Source organism: Euleptes europaea, chromosome 12 (assembly GCF_029931775.1).
Source record: "Euleptes europaea isolate rEulEur1 chromosome 12, rEulEur1.hap1, whole genome shotgun sequence".
NCBI lineage: Eukaryota > Metazoa > Chordata > Lepidosauria > Squamata > Sphaerodactylidae > Euleptes > Euleptes europaea.
The window spans coordinates 65,742,052-65,761,753 of NC_079323.1; the positions used below are offsets into that span (position 1 = coordinate 65,742,052).

At 44.0% G+C, this 19,702-nt stretch overlaps 1 protein-coding gene across 1 annotated transcript in view; it reads left to right on the top strand.

Annotated features, from left to right (window-relative positions):
• The window catches only part of AGPAT3 (1-acylglycerol-3-phosphate O-acyltransferase 3), a 52,779-nt gene extending 35,571 nt beyond the window's left edge, over positions 1–17,208 (top strand). The window contains exons 4-9 of the mRNA XM_056858529.1: positions 359–520; positions 1,177–1,330; positions 3,132–3,234; positions 4,995–5,070; positions 13,611–13,809; positions 16,976–17,208. Of these exons, the coding sequence (XP_056714507.1) occupies positions 359–520; positions 1,177–1,330; positions 3,132–3,234; positions 4,995–5,070; positions 13,611–13,809; positions 16,976–17,064 (783 nt within the window). The 3' untranslated portion in view covers positions 17,065–17,208. The remainder of the gene's footprint in view (positions 1–358; positions 521–1,176; positions 1,331–3,131; positions 3,235–4,994; positions 5,071–13,610; positions 13,810–16,975) is intronic.
• Positions 17,209–19,702: the final 2,494 nt, after the last annotated feature.

The window sequence follows — 19,702 nt, forward strand, 5'->3', positions numbered from 1 at the left end:
CTGCCTTACACTTTAAGAGCTGCTGCCAGACTGTGTAGATAACAGGTGCCTGGTGTGGGGAGCGGAAGGGAAGGCGATTGCAAGCTGCTTTGAGGCTCCTTAAGGTAGAGAAAAGTAGGGTACAAAAACCATCTCTTCTACTCGCCTCAATTGAGAATAAGGCAGCTTCATGTGTTTGAGACATGCTACATGTGTACAAAGTCCCAGGTTCAGTCTTAGCCTTTGGCATCTCTAGTTAAAAGGTAACAGGAAGCATGTATGCATAACGTCCCTTCTTTGCCTGAGAAACTGGGCTTACTGAGCTAGATGGACCATTGTAGATCAAGAAATAGATACCATTTTGTGGTATTCCTTTCAGAGCTCAAAAGTTCTGGCTAAGAAAGAGCTGCTGTGTGTGCCCCTAATTGGCTGGACGTGGTACTTCCTAGAGATTGTTTTCTGCAGAAGGAAATGGGAAGAAGATCGAGACACTGTTATTGAAGGGCTAAAACGGTTGGCTGATTATCCAGAATATATGTGGGTGAGTGTTTGGACAGCATTTCTTCTGTATTTTGAACAGAGTGGTGAAAGGCATAGTCTTGTCTGGTGAGGGTTTTTTCATAGTCTAGTTATAATGAACCATTACTGGGTTCATGTCTAATACATAGTGTACTGTATACCCTCATTCCACCACTATCCATCACTATGATGGACATATAGCCAGAACTCCTTTAAATCTTAATTTTTATGGCATCTGTTATCAAAAGTCTGACTATATATGGGCAAGAAGAATTTATCCCAGTTGGAAAGGAGTGATGAATTGATTTTCTGTGTATTTGTTGCCTTTTCTGGATGAAGATGAAATGCCAGGGCTCTGAAGGACTTTCTAGGAAAGGGATCACCATTGTTAGGGAAACATTCCTTGGTGCAGGCAATAGAGGAAGTCTAGTTTCTCCATCAACTATAGAAATGTCTGTATGAAAGAGATCCTCCAGTGGCTGCCTCCTGAGATGGTTCAGGGAAGAACCAATCAATCTTTGGGCTGTTAGTATCCAGCAGTTCTTCCTCTGATGTAGCGGCTTCTAAATTTGGGTCATGGGTCATAGCAGTTTGCTTAGATCAGTCACATATGAACTATAATTTCTTTATTTAAACGGTAACACTGGATGTTTTCCCTTCTTGGTTTTTGTGCCATAGTTTCTCTTGTATTGTGAAGGAACTCGTTTTACAGAGACCAAGCATCGTATCAGTATGGAAGTGGCAGAATCTAAGGGATTGCCTAAACTGAAATATCATCTGTTACCCAGAACCAAAGGCTTCACTACCGCTGTCCAGTGTCTCCGGGGAACAGGTATCTATATTTCCTTAGCCTTTCTTGCAGCACTATTAATACAATCATTCAGCACGTTCTTTATTGTTGGTTGCTAGATTTAAAAAAATATGGAAAAATCTGTATCGATTGGTTATGTTGACATTATTTAAACAGCTAGATTTGATTTTGTAAATAATCGTAATAGATTAATTAATAATACTACTTAGCACTTCACATTTCTAAGGTGGTGTGCAAACATTGCCTCATTAGCACTCCCAGCGTGCATGTGAGAGGTGTGTGTGTGTTACACCACACAGATCAGGCTGTTAAATAGGACAGGTGGCTGGCTAAACAGTATTTATGGGCGTCATGTTTTACAATGTCTTGAAAGTTAACAGTATCAAGGCAACAATACAGTAAATTTGGGGGCTAGAAGGACCTAGAAAGTTGCCCTGTCCTCTTCTCACTGAGGAAAGATTAATATTATTTTATAACAGTCTTCAAGTACATTGCCCTCACTTCTCCTGTCTCTCAAGAAAGTAATATATACTTTTTAAGTACTCACCGATGAGGGTCTCCAGAGCTTTCTTTTGCAATCTGAAATCAATGCTGGATTTACGGACACAGTCTGGGAAAATTTAGGGGTGATCTGTAAGTCTCAGTAAAATTGGCAAGAGGCATATTTGCACTTAAGTGCTTACTAAGCATTGCTGATTTCAATGGTGTTTATGTGCCTGGTATTTAATCTATGAGAACATTGGCAACACATTGAAAAGTGTTGGAGCTGGGCCAATCCTTGTCTTTGATTCAGTGCCCTTTCTGCAAGATAAGAATGAAGCTGCCTTATAGTGCATCAGACCATTGGCCCATCAAGATCACTATTGCCTGCTCAGACTGGCAGCTGCTCTCCAGGGGCTCAGATCGAGGTCTCTCACATCACCTACTACCTGATCCTTTTAACTGGAGATGTTGGGGATTGAAACTGGGCCTTCTACATGCTAAGCAGATACACTACCACCAAGCCATGGTCCCTTCTCAAAGAATATTAGCTAACCTCTCAGCTGCTTGGATTATAAAATGTATCATATATTTAAAGTGCAAAATTTCCCTTTCAGTATGTAAAATCTTTGTGTTCCTCTGAGTAACAAAATTAATATCCATTCTCTGGAAACTAATTATTGGGGTAGATTGGCCATTATGGCCACCAGAACTTTTCCTGGTGGGGCGATGGCCTGCCTCCTCACCTGGACTGTGCCAGACCAGTGGTATGATGGATGGTGCCCGGCCTGCATGATGCTTTAATCCTGGTTTAGAATTCAGGACATTTGAAAAGAAACAAACATGACTTCAGACATAGTATTGTCTGGGCTAACAGTGTTTTAAAATTAATATTGCAGAGAAAGTAATACACCCCTGTTTGTTAAAGCACCCAAATTCAGACAGCCCAACAAACTGGAATGAAATGGAAGACTCCCCTGACACATCAGGAAAAAGATGGGGGAAATGATGAAAATACAGCAACTGTTGATAAGAAGCTCATTCACTTCATGAACAAATTGTGGTTTAATCATGATGTACCAAATGAAGCCTAAACATGCTAGAGATTCATGTCCAGCTAATTACGAAGAGGGTGACTGACCCTGGGTCATTTAGTGTGACTTCAACACAGTTCTATTTTGGGCATTGTTGGGCTTGTAGAACAATGTCACTGGAGCACTGAAGGGTGCTTCCATTCTCGGTGCATTCCATTTATATCCTACTGTGTGTTCTTCATTATGATAATAAATGAATCCTGGCTGTCTGAAGCTTGAAATAATAGATGTCTTATTGCTTGGAACAGTTTCAGCAGTGTATGATGTAACATTAAACTTCAGAGGAAATAAGAACCCATCCTTATTAGGAATCCTTTATGGGAAGAAATATGAAGCTGATATGTGTGTCAGGTAAGCATGTGATGTTGGGGATGAGATGTGTGCCATACATTTGGGTATTGTCGCTGTGATCAAAAATGGTAGTGAAGCTACCATGATTACTTAGGTTCTTTCCACAGGGATGTAAGGTCCTCTAGCTTTTTGTGTTACTTTTAGAAGAATCTCATTGCATTTAGTATCTGAGTGTGATAATCATAGGCAACACAGCACTGCATGAATTCTTTCAAAAATACTTTGCTCTGGCTGCTGCTTTAGTTTGGTTCCTTATAGGCTTTAAAGAATCTGTGCGGTCCCCAAGAGTGTTTACATAAAGTTCCATACACTTTTATGGCTGTCTTTTACATATTTATTAAAAAATAGAAAAGTGTAGATCACTCTTATTACATGCTGATTATCAGAGGGACTCGGGAAACGTACCTCTCCAAAGGTTAATAATAGTATGAGTTTGAAGTTCTAGGGTCCAGTTGCCTGGGCTTTTTTGGTTAGGCCTACTGAAGAACAAGATGGTGATTGAACATCTCAAAGTATTTAAAAACTAATTCAAGCAATATTTTCTGAATGGGCTGACTGCAGGCCTAGCTGAAATTGTTCCTTCCCAGGGATGAAGGGATGAGTGAGAGCTATACAATTTTAGTTCGGTCTGTCTCATTCCCCAGCTACAGTACCCCAGTTGCAATCCATAAATCTGTTACTCCTTAGTGTGTGTGTGTGTGTGTGTGTGTGTATGAACAGCAGGAGTTTCTTTCATAATGTCTAGCTAATTTAAGAGTTTGTGCCTCCTTACCCAAGATTTGACTGCATTGTTTGGATCTAAGAGAAGAAACCAGGTAAACTCAGTCTCCCTCATAATACATTGTACTTTTTGTACAAATTAAAGACTATTTATTTATTTATTTATAATTTCTACTTACTATCCCACTCCCCCCGGTCAAAACCGGGCTCAGAATGGCTGTTGTTATTAGAGAACTGAGGCACAATTTGTTAAGAACTTCTTGCACCCAACCAATCCCCATTCTTGTGATGGCAGTCTGAACTACAGCTGCCAGGCAATATAAAGAACCTCTATATTATTCTATATTATTCTGTTTGCCACAGCAACCCTGCAAAAGCTCACTTATTCCTAATTAAGTAGAATCTTTCCCAAAGGCTATGCAACACTAAGGGTGAACCTCCAGGGTGCCCTTCTGCTTAGACAGAAGGCTTGCAAAACATCTAAAGTTGACCCAAGTGGCACATATAGCCAATCTATAAGGTACATTTCAATGGCTCAAACTACTTAACGTCCCTTTGCTAGATAGCATTAACCCCTAGCTATTCTAACTAGTTATACTGAACTCCCTAAAACAGTTTAACATAGGTATAATTGAAAATCCTGTATTGTACTCACAGCAATAAATCTGCCACTAGAGAGCAGTCTCAGCCTGAACATTTAGATTATGCAGATATATTATTCTCTTTGGAGCCAGTTAGGAAAATAAACTTCTAGGTAGACTGATTGTATTTTGTGCAAACACTGTTTTTCAGAGGTATACAAACACCTGAACATTTTTCATGCCTTCTCTTTTTTTAAAAATGCAAGTCTTGGAAAGGGTTTTTGGGAGTGAAAAGAAAAAAGATGACTGAATTTCAACAATTGCCACCTGCCCAATTATTATCTACAATAAGGGTTCAGGGTTCTGAAGTGTGCTAGTTCCTGCTGTATCCTGTGTAGCTGCTTGAATGTACATATTCTGATTATTTTTATTCTAATAAAATCTCTTTGAACGAACTAGGAGGTTTCCTCTTGAAGATATCCCTTTGGATGAGAAGGAAGCAGCAAACTGGCTTCATAAACTTTACCAGGAAAAGGTGAATAGTTTGTTTGCTTTAAAATTTTTACAGAACAACATATTAAGGGAATAAATAGTCAACAGAAGATCGTATTTCTTGCTCTGGGAGAGGAGGCCATCTTAAGTGTGGGTGTTTCCTCTTCCTCTTGTTCCGGGAGGCAGGACCTAAAATTTTAACTGCCTATCTCTGGAGGGAACGCCCCCGCCCTTTTCAGCCTTGTTCCTGCATCGTCCGGGAGAGCAGTGTACTCACAGCTCTCTTCCCTGAGCTATAGAACAACCTATTCTATTCTTATTATTTTCCAATTCTATTCTATCCTAACTATTCAAAAAAAAAAAAACACCTTTATTCTTACTCTATCTCTTATCTGTCCTCTCTGTCTTCTGAGGCAGGACAGAGTAGTAATTCTCCCGCCAAAACAAAATGGCGACTGAGTGTTCTGATAATTTTATCACTGAGGGAGATTTGGATCCGGGTTTACTGCAGGCTACGCCTCTCACCCAGGATCTGCCTTCTGACATTCACTCCGGTGATTTGAAAGGCAAAACTAAAAAAGCAGGGAACAAGCGCAAGAGAGGCAGCTCATCCCATCATGGCGCCAAACACCTCCTCACAGTTGCTTGTGCCCACGCGTCAGCTGCGGCTGAACCCCCCGGGAACAAAGTTCGATCCTCTGGTACCGGGAACGGCCGGGGAAAAACAGCGACTTCGGTCGTTAATCCTGTGGTTCAGGCCGTAGGCGTCTCTCCTCAAGAAGATCCCGGACGGAGTGTCCAAGAAGCCAGTAATGTAATCTCCCTCCCCCCCTTTCCCCCGCAACCGGCCGCTTCGGCCGCAGGAGAAATCGTGCTGTTACGAGCGGAGCTAGCATCCCTAATTAAAGACGCTTTTACTGAGGGACTGAGAACAGCTCAGCTTCCTTCCCTGGCCCCTTCTCTTAGTGGCATGCAAGCCGGCATGCAAGCTCCAGCTCAAGATCAAAACCTTCGCGGTCCTCGGGGAAACAGCCAGGCAGGCTGCGGGGAACAGACCGGCCCGCATACATTGAAGGGGGGGTGGCGGTTGGCCCACGAAAGCAGCCCTAAAGGCGGCTTCATCCTCCCAACCCCGGCAATCTGGGCAAGATCCATCACCTTTCTCCTCTGATAATGATGATTCAGACAGAGAAGAGGGCGAGTTCTCCTCAGAAGGAGAGGACCCTTTACCCCAGCCAACCAAACAAACCAGGCTCTTTGAGGCTGAGGATTTTCAGCCATTTTTTATAAAAGCCCTGGCTGCACTAGATCTTGCTGATGATTCTACCCCTTCTCAAGAGAAAAAGAAAGGGGCAAAGTTCTTTCATTCATATACTGTCACTGATAAGGTGGTACCTGTACCTGATTATTTTTTGTCTCTGCTAAAAGGGGAATGGGATAAGCCCATGGCGGGAAAACAGTTCCCTCAGGCTACTAGAAAACTGTATAACGTGGCCAGTAGTGCTGCTGATTTATTAAAGATCCCTCTAGTGCATTCCTCTGATGCAGTCACAGAGGAAGGGTTGGTTTCTGTTAAAGATCCTGCTGACAGAAAGACTGAACTGGCCTGTAAGAAAGCCCACGAAGCCTCAGCTTTAGCCATTAGCTCCTCAATTACATCTGCCTTCGTGTCCAGGGCAGCTATAGTCTGGACTACCACCCTATATGCGTGATATATGCCAGACCAGAGGAGAGGCCGATGGAGCTATGGCAGGGGTTCCTTTTGTAGGGGTGGACGTTTCTCTAGAAATTCCCCCAGAACCCAGAATTTTCAAAGTGACAGAGGCGACAAGTCCTTTCGTCAACCAAGGCAGTGACGCCAGACAACAACCAGTGGGGGGCAGACTCAGCCTCTTTCACAACTGTCAGGAGTCGTGCGGTCCACTTGACTCTTGACATGAGTTAGGCCCGTTTCTGTTCAAGAGCATCTTTCGGTTTTGTTTCCCTGAGCTGTTCAAACTATCCCCGCTCCCTGCCTTCCCCCCTGCTCTGACCTTGAGTCACAAGCAGGCAACTTCAGTATTATGGCTTTCTCACTCCCTGCTTCCCACCAGGCACTGTTATCTCCCAATTCCCAGGCCTGCTTGATCTTGCACCTGGGATTGCTTTGTGCTTAAAGTTATGCTTTGTAGACTGGATGGTCATTAGCAGCTTTGAACCTGTGGATTGCTTATGCTGTACCTGCAGCTCCTGAATAAACGTTTACCTGCTTTAGACCTGCCTGTCTGAGCGAGTGACTTTTTGGGATTGCCGAGGTTGGCTGGAGAACCTCACAACAACCAATGGTCCACTTCCCATCCAGACCATTGGGTATTACAGATTGTCACTCACGGCTATCGAATACAGTTTTACAAAAGACCAAGAGATCGTCTGGTGGTGTCCCCTGTGTCTCGTCAGTCGGAAAAAAGATTCAGAACTTTAGCTGCCATCCAGCACCTGTTACAGATCAAGGCCATCGAATATGTGGTCCCCTCGGAGCAATCGTCGGGCATATATTCCGTGTTCTTTACAGTGCCAAAGAGAGACGGAAGATGGCAGGCCATCCTCGACCTGAAATACCTGAACAGGCATGTAACATACCGACGCTTCAGGATGGAGAGTCTACACTCCATAGCAGAAGCCTTAAGACCAGGAGATTGTTTAACCTCTGTGGACCTAACCGAAGCCTATTTGCACATATCCATTCATCCAGACCATCGACGCTTCCTAAGGTTTCTACACAACAGTCATCATTTTCAATTCAAGGCACTACCCTTCGGTCTGGGGTCAGCTCCTCGAGTCTTTACCAAGGTCCTGGTGACCCTGGTAGCCCTAGCGCATCAGGAGGGCATAAGAATCCACCCTTACCTCGACGACATCTAATCTGCTCGTCAAGAGCGCAAAGCATCCAACACACAAACATCGTGCTCCAGTTATTGGACAGCCACGGCTTTCTAGTCAACCAAAAGAAAAGCCAACTCAACCCCACTCAACATCTGCGCCATCTAGGGGTGTACATCGACACCGTCGTCAACTCTCTTGTCCTTCCACACGACAAAATCCAAAAGATCTGCACTCTCGCGAGGACAACTATGCAAGCAACCACAGTCCACCTCATGACCCTGGCAAAATTACAGGGTCTAATGATTTCCTGTATTCCGGCGGTGCAGTGGGCACGACTACACTCCAGGCCTCTTCAGTGGTTTTTGAATATTTACCAGAAGGATATCCTGGTAAAGAGAAACAAGTCTCTACTTCTTTCAACCACGACAAGACGCATCCTCAAGTGGTGGACCATTCCAGAAAATCTCCAGAAAAGGGTCCATTACATACGACAAACACCGTTGCAGTTATTCACAGATGCATTCCTTACGGGCTGGGGAGCCACCCTGCAGGGTCATTCGGCACAGGGCACATGGTCAACTCAAGAGAAGCAAATGAACATCAACGCTTTGGAGATTCGTGCAATTTATTACGTCCTCCTGCACTTCAAACACCATCTGTCCGGGACAGACCTGCTGGTGAGAACGGACAATGTGGCAGCCAAAGCTCACCTGAACAAGCGGGGGGTTCCCGGTCCTCTGCTCTACACAAAGAGGCACTAAAGATCCTGTCCTGGGCGGAGACCAACCTATACTCCATCACAGCAGAGCACATTCAGGGAGTTCTCAACGTCAACTCAGATTGGCTCAGCAGACAGAACCTCAACGAGGCGGAGTGGGCTCTGAATCAGGACGTTTTCCATCTCCTGACAACTCATTGCGGAATGCCCCTAGTAGATCTCTTCGCGTCAAACAAAAGCCATCAACTCCCAAGGTATTACACCAGATACATCCAAGCGGGAGCAGAGCAGACAGATGCACTCGCGGCACCATGGCCATCGGGGCTTCTATATGCCTTCCCTCCGTTCCCGCTTCTTCCCAAGGTCCTCAGGTGAATCAAGCCACAGTCATTCTTGTGGCTCCTTACTGGCCGCATCGCCCGTGATTCCCCACTCTACTAGAGATGTCCATTGCGAAACCGTGGACGCTTCCACTTCGACCAGATCTCCTACTCCAGGGGCCGATTCTTCACCCAGATCCAGGCTGGTACAGGCTGACCGCCTGGGTATTGAGAGGAGTCACCTGCTGAAGCTAGGTTACGACACAGAGATAGCAGAAACTATACTTGCTGCCCGAAGACCTTCTACAAAGCGAATATACAGTGCTACATGGAAGGCCTTCATAAGATGGTGCCAAAGAAAACAACTTAATCCCATCAAACCTACTACCTCCAACATCCTGTCTTTTCTGCAAGATGGATGATGACAGAATTTATCCCCAGCAACCCTATGTCGTCAGTTAGCTGCAGTTGCTACTATTGTCCCAAAAGTATCAGACTATCCACTGTCTAATCATCCCCATATCAAAGCCTTTTTAAGGGGACTTACCTTAATCTCACCTCCAGTCAAACACAGGTTCCCTACCTGGAGCCTACATATGGTTCTAACAGCCCTTACTCAACATCCATTTGAACCTTTAAGGAACATCTCATTAAATTGGTTAAGAATGAAGACTCTGTTTTTAACAGCTGTGACATCGGCTAGGAGAGTCTCTGAGCTAGGAGCCCTCTCCATTAAGCCAGGTCTTTGCACTTTTCACAAGGACAAAGTAGTCCTTGCTCCTGACCCTTTATCCCCAAAGTTAACTCCCGTTTTCATAGGAATCAGGACATCATGCTACCCTCATTCTGTCCAAACCCTAAAACCCCAAAGGAGAAAATCTGGCATACCTTAGATCTCAGAAGGGCCCTTCATACGTACATTGACCGTACCAAACACCTAAGAGTCTCAGACACTCTCTTTATCAATCTTACAGCTCCAAACAAGGGCAAACCCATGTCCCGTGCATCCATCAGCTGCACAATTACCACTTGCATCACTCAGGCTTACAAAGCAGCCAAAATTGCGGTTCCTTTGGGATTGACAGAACACTGTCAGGAGTGCGGACATGTCAGCGGCCTTTAACCGCAGAGCTCCCATAGAAGAGATTTGCAAGGCCGCAACGTGGTCCTCAATTTCTACATTTGTGAGGCATTATAAACTTAATCTTTTTGCCTCAGCTGATGCCTCCTTTGGCAGGAGGGTTCTCCAGAGCATTCTCCACAACGTCTGATCCCACCCAGGTAGGGACAGCTCTTTTAAGTCCCACACTTAAGATGGCCTCCTCTCCCAGAGCGAGAAAGAGCCTTGGTTACTCACCGTGAAGGCTTCTTCTGCTCTGGGATACGGAGGCCATCTTGCCCGCCCAGACGTCTGAGTAATTCAGGAGGATGCTGTACAGTGGTTTTCTTACAATAAAATTCTACAACACAAGGTTTCAGGTTGGGTTTAAATACAGTTCTTTATTAATGTTGTTACAGTTAAATTACAAGTTAAAACTTACCCCAAGCATTTCTGCCAGGTTTTCTCTACTATTCTTTACTTTCTTTCTCTCTGTTTAATGGTAACACTCCTTGCTCGGAAAGTCTTTGACTGAAAAGGGCGGGGGCGTTCCCTCCAGAGATAGGCAATTAAAATTTTAGGTCCTGCCTCCCCGAACAAGAGGAAGAGGAAACACCAACACTTAAGATGGCCTCCGTATCCCAGAGCAGAAGAAGCCTTCACGGTGAGTAACCAAGGCTCTTTCTAAACACAGGCAATTTAAACAATGATAATTGAGTGATGAGTATGCTTCCCACTTAGAAGGCAGAATTTTTTAATCAATGTCTTTAAAAAAATGGAGGTTGTCTAAATTTTCTATAACAATACATACAATCTAGTGCAATATCATCATTCTTTATAGAGAGCATTATGTCTTAGGAAAGAGTTTAAAATTGATTTTGGAACAATCCTACCACTTGCTTTACAACAGTGATTCTTAATAGGGGCTGTAAGTCTCCCCCAGCGGCTATGTACATATGGGGGGCACTAAGACCTTTTGGGGGCAATTGGGGGCATTCAGGATTTTTTGCTGCCTCTTCTTGCTAGTTACATGGCTTCTTACAGCAAGCAAAGGAGACTTGTGCTATACTGTTCTCCCCACACTGAGAATCAGTTCCCATAACCTAGACTTTTTCCCCAGCTCCTTTAAAAAAAAAAGTGTCACACAGCAAATAGGAATCAAGGCTAACATGAAGAAATTGGCTGATGGCTATCAGGCCCTAGGGTCTTGCTGAATGTATGCCTGAGATCTATGTAAAGGTAAAGGTCCCCTGTGCAAGCACCGGGTCATTCCTGACCCATGGGGCGACGTCACATCCCCACGTTTCCAAGGCAGACTTTCTTTGTGGGGTGGTTTGCCAGTGCCTTCCCCAGTCATCTTCCCTTTACCCCCAGCAAGCTGGGTACTCATTTTACCGACCTCGGAAGGATGGAAGGCTGAGTTAACCTTGAGCCGGCTACCTGAAACCAACTTCCGTCAGGATCGAACTCAGGTCATGAGCAGAGCTTGGACTGCAGTACTGCAGCTTACCGCTCTGCACCACGGGGCTCCTGAGATCTATGTATTGTATGTATATATCATAAATATACCTATATAAATAACGTTGCCTTATGTCCTAGTTCTTCACTTGTTGACTTACTACGAGCCTGTTTGCGGCCCATTTGGCCATAGCATGGGCCCACTTGTTTTTGGGTGGCAGCTCCAGCATACTCCCCAAGGGGTATTTTAGTGTCAATATACATTTCTTAGAATGGCATAGAAAGGCAAATTTCAGTGCTGTCTGCTAGATTACATTGATGCAAAGTATCATTTCTTCTGCAGTGTAGCTGGAATCTTGCCATTTCCACAACAGATGTGTTAGCCCAACCTCTGGGGTATCACCAAACTAACAAAGGAGGAAAAAGTATGTTAGCTATGACCAGATGTTCAGGAGTTTGTTGATCTTTGTTGTGAAATGTTTGATTCAAAAGAAATGGGAATGTTTGCTACTATAGATTCTCCTGGGCTGTCTCCTCACATGGCCACATTCCAGCTACAGTCCTGGACAGGGAAGTAAGTGCCATTAAAATCAATGGGACTGACTTCTTATGGGACTTGTTTTGGGAATGGATGTAAGCTAACCTTTCATTTTCTATGGAATTTTCTATGGATTTGAAGCTTCTGTATCAATTCACCAGCAACTAGTATCTGTAAACTGCTTTTTTCATCTTTGGTGTAAGAGTCATGTAGCAAGGCAAGCAAACATTTGTACTGGTTTCTGTGTACACATCACATCAGTTGAAACTGAAATTACAGCAGCTAATTACTATTGTGAATTGTATATAGCTCTTAAGTCAATGGGGAAATACTTTGATTAAAGCACAACTATTTTTGGCCTAATCTCCTCCAGTGCAGCTTCTCTGGAGAACAATAAACCTTAGACTAAAGGTAGATTCTCATGGTAACCACTCCTTCATGCAGGAAGCAAATGCTGTTGATAAGCTATAAAAAGCAAAACTTTCTTAGCATGTAAGCATCATAGCTATTGATGGGGTGCAGCTCAGACATAAGGTTTCATGGGTCCAAAGCCCCCCCAGGCTCCAAAATCCAGACTGATTTAGCGTAGGCTTGTTTTGGCCTGTTTTGCCACAACTCCAACCCAGAGCCCCCGCTCGCCAAATGTACCCAAGTGGTGGGGAGGGTACAAGGCAGCCGTACACCTTAGCCCTGGAGGTATATTGCAGGCAAGGGCAGTGGCATCAGTTGAAACTGAGAGGCATGTGGCAGCTTCCAGAACCAGAGTCTGAGCCCTGTGGCTGCCATGAGCCCTCTCCTCTGTCGTACCTTTGTAAGTTTTTTTAATTGGGGGGATGGTTGTTGGGAGAGTGGGCAGGGAGGCATTGTGGGCCCCACTATTCTTCCAGTGGAATCAGTAGGAATCATGACAGGACCTAGATCCAAATGGGTCTGAATTAAAATGACATTTTTCAAACACCTATGAGCTTTCTTCAAAATAAGTATGTTTTAACTACACCCATTCTGATTTGGGCTGGAAGAGATTATCCATCACTAATCATAACTGCCAGTGGAGGCCAGTTGTAAATTTACCACCTGAGAGCTATCAGGAGAATACACATCAGATGGTGAGTTTTCGTGTCCTGCTTAAGTAGAATCCATTCCACAGGGTGGATTAATGGTGACTTAGGGATATTAAGTGATGCCTGAACTGACATGAGTAATGTCATATGTGAACTCAGTCTTAGATCACATTCAGCTTTCCAAGAAATAGCATACACTTTTTGTTCCTTTGCTCTGATTTCTGTTGTTGGTGTCTTGTCACTGAGATATCAAAAAATAGTACAAGATCTATAGATGTAAAAGAAGAAAGTACGAACAATGAATGGGGGAAAGGACTGGGTTGACTGCAGAAAGAAGTGTTGTTAAAATCATGATGCAACAAAAAAATACAAATCCCTCTCATAGCGACTAGTACTGTTTTGCCACAGAGGAATGCCTGTATTACAGTATCTATAAACTTTGAAATCTGTACAATCTTTTAAGCATTGAGTTACTTGAACAGAATCCATGGATTTCTTGATACCTTTTCTTCCTTTCTCTCTCCAAGGATGCTTTACAAGAGAAGTATAATCAAGAAGGTATATTTCCTGGTCAGCAATTCAAACCTCCCAGAAGACCTTGGACTCTCCTAAACTTTCTTTTCTGGGCCACAATTCTCCTGTCTCCTCTTTTCAAATTTGGTTTTGGAATTTTTGCAAGTGGATCACCTCTCCTGATTCTTGCATTCCTGGGCTTTGTTGGAGCAGGTAATAAAACTGAAGAAGGAAAAATCTTTATCTTGCTGTAGGGCATTCTGAGCTGAAATGTGTGTGTGTGTGTATAAGAGAGAGGCAGCATCCAGCAATGCAGTCACACCACTGTTATTCATCATCATTAAGGTTGCGCTCCTTAACTGGGGAGAAAGAAGAATGTGCTCGTTATATGCAGTTCTTATTTATTTCTTGTTTGGTTTCTCTGTATTTTAGTAGCTGATAGATCTAACAATTAGCCCTTCAAGGAATCTGCTCACAGTCTGGATGGGTAGCCGTGTTAATCTGGTTAAGAGTTAGAACTCACTTCATCAGATGCATTCATCTGATTCCACTTTGACTCATGAAAACTCATGCTGGATTAATTTTGGTAGTAATTAAAGTGCCACTGACTGCTTGTTTTAGTTTACTCACTATCTTCTGTATCATGTAGATTTTTCTTTCCCAGTCTTCAGGGACTCACTGGAACTTACCATATATGTTTTATCTTCACTACAGCTCTGAAAAGAGAGTAGTAACTTGCCTAAAGCTCTCAATTGACTACCGTGGCATCTTCCCAATACTTTAGCCCAGGGGTGGGGAACCTTTTTCATACCAAGGGCCATTTCCATATTTATAACATAATTCGAGGGCCATACCAGTTGTAGGTATTGGGGGGGGGAGAGGCTAGGGTTGCCAGGTCTCCAGCCACCACCTGGAGAAACTATGCAAAGAAGGAAGGGGAAGGAGGGAAAGAAGGAAGGAAAGGAAGAAAAGGGAGTGAAAGAGAGAGAGAAAGGGAGGGGTTCCCAGCTTCCCCCCTCACACACATACAGGCATGCTAGGGTTGCCAGGTCTCCAGCCACCACCTGGAGAAACTATGCAGAGAAGGAAGAGGAAGGAGGGAAAGAAGGAAGGAAAGGAAGAAAAGAGAGGGAGAGAAAGGGAGGGGTTCCCAGCTTCCCCCCTCACACACACACACACACACATGCAAGCCAGCCAGCCCCCAACCACATGAGCGGCTGGGAGTGATAAGTGAGAAGCTTCTGTGGCTTCCCCCTGCTTCGCACGCACATACACACAAGCCAGCCAGCCAGCCCCCAGCTGCACGGGTGGCTGGGAGCAAAGGGGGAGAAACCTCCACGGCTTCTACTGCCTTTGTGTGCGCGTATGCACACACACACTTATATATGCAAGCCAGCCAGCCAGCCCCCAGCCGCGTGAGCAATCAGAGAGAAGCCTCCGCGGCTTCCCCCTGCTTCGTGCGCGCGCGCACACACACACACACACACACACAAATGCCAGCCAGCCCCCAGCTGCACGGGTGGCTGGGAGCAAAGGGGCAGAAACCTCCGCGGCTTCCCCCGCCTTTGTGCGCGCGTACGCACACACACACTTATATATGCAAGCCAGCCAGCCCCCAGCCGCGTGAGCAATCAGAGAGAAGCCTCCGCGGCTTCCCCCTGCTTCGTGCGCGCGCACACACACACACAAGCCAGCCAGCCCCCAGCTGCACGGGTGGCTGGGAGCGATGGGGGAGAAACCTCCGCAGCTTCCCCTGCCTTTGCGCACACACGCACATACCTTGGCCTCGGGGGAGAGTGAGGGGAAAGCTGCGTAGGAGCCCACCGAGCCAGCGGAGGGTGCAGCGCGGCCATCGGCAGGGCAATGAGAGTGGGGGAGAGGGGCAGGAGATTCGGGTGCCCCCAACAACTTTAAAATGCGCTGCCGCTGCCAGGGCGCAGGCCGGGGAGAGCAGCAGGATATTCGGGTGCCCCCAACAACTTTCCAGGAACAGGAAGCCAGGAGACTTGGGGGAAACGCCCCCACAGTCACCCAATCAGCTTTTAGCATGCTCTCCTGCCTCCCTGCAAAGCCCAAAGCGCCGGGAGAAGGGCCTGGCTAGCAATAGCTAGCTCCCGGTCTCAGCAGGTGGGCCATGCAGCTCCAGGCCTTGGCAGACGGGCTGGGGGCCGGACAAAATGGCCTCGCGGGCCGGATGCGGCCCACGGGCTGGAGGTTCCCCACCCCTGCTTTAGCCAGAGCATCATATGGACTCCTTTAGGCATTATTCTCTTCGAATCTTTGGACAGCCTTGTGGTGCTTATCTTTTAGATCGTAATCCAAGACAGTTTAAGTAGGCTTGTGGCCTTAATAAATGAACCAATAACAAAATGAACCGGTCATTTGCATCTTTGAAGTGTTAGCCAATGGATAATCATCCTGTTTTTATTTTCCATTGGGGGACAAACTCCCTTTTTTTGAATTCACTTGGTGTCTTCTGCACCATTGACACTGCTGTTTGTACTGTTTAGGACCTGTTTGTGAGGGCTGGGGACTGGGGTGAAGCGATTTGCACAGCTATTGCTCATTTTCTTCCTGTAATGTGGCCAGCCATGGCTACCCTCAGTCTTTGGGCAGTATTGCTATTTACAGATCCCACTGGAGAAACAATAGGAATGCAAAGATGTGCTGAAGCAAGCACAAACTGGCGAAAGAAGTTTTGATTTGGCAGGAGAAAGGAAAGATAGACATTCATTTCTGTTAATGAAGCTTGCTTTTGAGCCATTTCATGATTCAGCAGAATATGCAGTGGTATTTACAGACATCCACTGCTATTAGATTGAAGTTCGGATCGAAGTTCTGAATTTAATGCCCATATTAAGGGCATTGGATGCCTCTCGTCCTGTGACCTGTTGGAATCCTTTGAGATACTTGATCGCTGTATTATATTTATTTAGGACACTTTTAATCCATTTTTTGCCATACAATATGGTGGCTTACAATGTACAAAAGACAATCAGATTCCACAGATAACACACAAACCAGTTTCACAATTATTACTTGCCATTAACAAATAAGCTCATAAGGCAGACCAGGTCGCAGCAACTCTGCCCTTGAGGAAACAGTCTCCCCCCAAGCAGGCAGGTACTCACTTCCCTGTTTGTGCAAGGCTGTTCATGCTCCGCGGTCCCATGCGCACGTGTAGAATATGAAAGGTTAGAATTCAGTATCCTGACAGATTCAGCGGAAGTGCTTCCACTTGTGCACAACTGCACAGTTGGATCCAACCCCATATGCATGTTGCACAGAGTTTTTGTGCTTTTGATTTATATTATACCATTGATAAATTGTGGAATAACTCCTGAAATAACTGTGATATTTCTTTTTTTCTGTTTTAAAGCTTCCTTTGGGGTTCGTAGACTGATAGGAGTAACAGAAATAGAAAAAGGCTCCAGCTATGGCAACCAAGAATTCAAGAAAAAGAAATGATTTTACAGATGCACTTCCAAACACATAGCAAGACTATGGTACCGAATTTACTTCATTGAAAGAAACTTAGAAAACTTATCTTCTTTTCTTATTAACTTGATAACTAATAATACTTGAGCCAAGACTGAAGAAAATGGAAGATTCTTTAGAAGAGGAAACAGTTGACTACTTACCTGCCTAAGGATAATTGTATTCATGGTTTTGGGGAGAAAATGAGCTAAAAAACAACCCCTTTTCTGCTTTGTCAGGGGTGGGAGGAAGGAACTAATGGATGGAACTATATATGTCTTCAGGTAACTGGTTTGTCTTTCAAGAGTACAACATCTGCTATGCAAGAAGAGCCACTTAATTACTTCTTGCTAAAACCATTTTTTCCAGTTCTTAGCAACTTTTTTTAATGCATACACTGCAGCAAAACACAGTCTCCAGTTAATTTACAGTTGTTCCTTGGGGAGAGGAAGCCAACTAAAAACTCTAGAATTTTTAGGTAATAGCTATTAATTTTCAAAAGAAAATGGATAATGGAATTTTGTGGGCCAAGTCCTTTACTGATAAGCACATTCTTTAGGCCAGATTTGACTAGTATGAATATAGTTTTAATTTTTTTTCACCCCCCTCGTCCTGTGTGTCCCAGGAAATAAAAGGAACATGCTTGGGTTCAGTTTCCTACATCTTGGACAGTTTTTAAAAAGCATTTGAATTTATGTGACCTGAGTTATTCAGTCCCTTGGCCTTGCGAGTTTCTTCCAAAGATCCACTCTGCTCAGCTTCCTGCATGGCTTATGACGAAAACATCTTCAACCAGCACTGGGATAGGGAAAATACCTTGTTTTTGAAAATAATAATACACACACACGAAAGAGTACACATTGAGTACTATACTTCCAGGGCTGCAATCCTAAACATGCTTACCTGAAAGAGTTTTCATCTGAAATCCAGTGGAACTGATTTCCAGGTAAATGTGTTAAGGTTTGGAGTGTCATTTTCCTACTTAGCACAACATATGAACACCCAAATCAACAGCCACTTCAGTACTTTTTAAAGTCTTTAATATCTAAACTTCTGAGGGTTCAGATTTCTGTGTACTGTGCTACAAATTAGTGAGATCAGTTTGGCTCCCGTCGTCTGACTCAAAGCATACTTAATAGCTGCATAAGAGCAGATTGCTCTTTTGTATGTTTTTTAAAAGGGGCTATTTGTAACTATGTGGCAGTGGCACATACTTCCAGTACAGGGATAAAATTCTGCTCCAGACCAGAAAAATCTGTGAATTAAACTAGGAATAGAATTCAAAGCTGGGCTAGGCTATTTCTTAAGATGTGATATTAACGCACACTTTCTTATCGGACAGAAAATTTTAATTGTACAAAATCACTGATTTCCTTTTTCTCATATACCCAAGGGTAAATGTGTACTATTTTACTTTGCCTAATACATGTTGCATTTTTATACCTGTACTTATTTAAGAATTTTCAGAATATGTTTGCTTGCTTGCTACTTCAAGTGCTGGAAAAATTATTTGTGGGGATTTCTTATCTTTGCTTTCTCATGTACCTGACTGCTTAAGGATTTCTGAATGGAAGGTTTTTGGAGTTGACTTACGGGCAATGATCAAAATAACTGATAGGCATGCATGAGAGAGAATGATATATTGAAAACCAGTTCATGCAGCTGGCTTGTCACCTCTGCTCTCACAGTTCCTATTGCTGAAGAGAGACGCTAGATTTCCAACTGAACAGGTGTTTGTTTTTTCAGTGGGGGGGAATGCAGCAGCAAAAACTGATTGCATGCAGATCTGTCCCACTTGTATTACTAATTTTCAAAATACTTTTGTTTGCAGCTTGCCACTTTGAAGTCAGGAAAAATATATACTTTGGATCACAGCCCATAGTGTACATCTATTTTTGTTGCATCATTCTCCCACCAAAAGATTGCACTGTCAGTCCCAGAACAGGCAAACTGTTCTGTCTGAGAAGTGACAAAATCTACCTGTAGTCTAAGGATGGGCAGCTGTTATTAACTTCATTAGAAGTTAAAAATGCACTTGAGGGATAGGCAAATTCCAGCCATGACTGTGTTTTAGAACTCAGCAGCTATTTTCTGCTTTTTGTTTTGTTTTTAAACCAAGCTCTCCGGCTGAACAAAGAAGCCTCTACTTTTCTCTGACTTCTAACCAGGGGACAGGCAGACTTGCTTTTTAAAAAAATCCTTCGTAAACAACTCTTGAAAAGTTTAAAAAAAAACCACAGATGCTGTATAATTACTTTCTGAAGATGAGGTTGAATATGTTTTAAATGCACTCAGTATGAAAAACAAAGCAGGGGTTGTAAAGGAGGAAGACCCCTGGCTGTGGGTACAATTTCATGCGAAAAAAGCATTTGTTAGTGGTGAATGGAGCGAAAAATGTCAACAATTTAGTGTGGGGGGTTGAGCAAGAAGAGGCTGCAGAGAAGACAGCACATATAAAATCTTTTTAAAGGGGGTCCGGTCTCCACTCCATACAGAGCAACTCCTGCTTAAAGCTAAGGGGAGTAATGCATGTACATTTGGGGGAGAAAAAGCAGATTAATTTCTTCTGTTTTATTTTCATATCATGACAAATCATTTTGTTTTAAAAGCTAGTAAAGAATACGCGTTT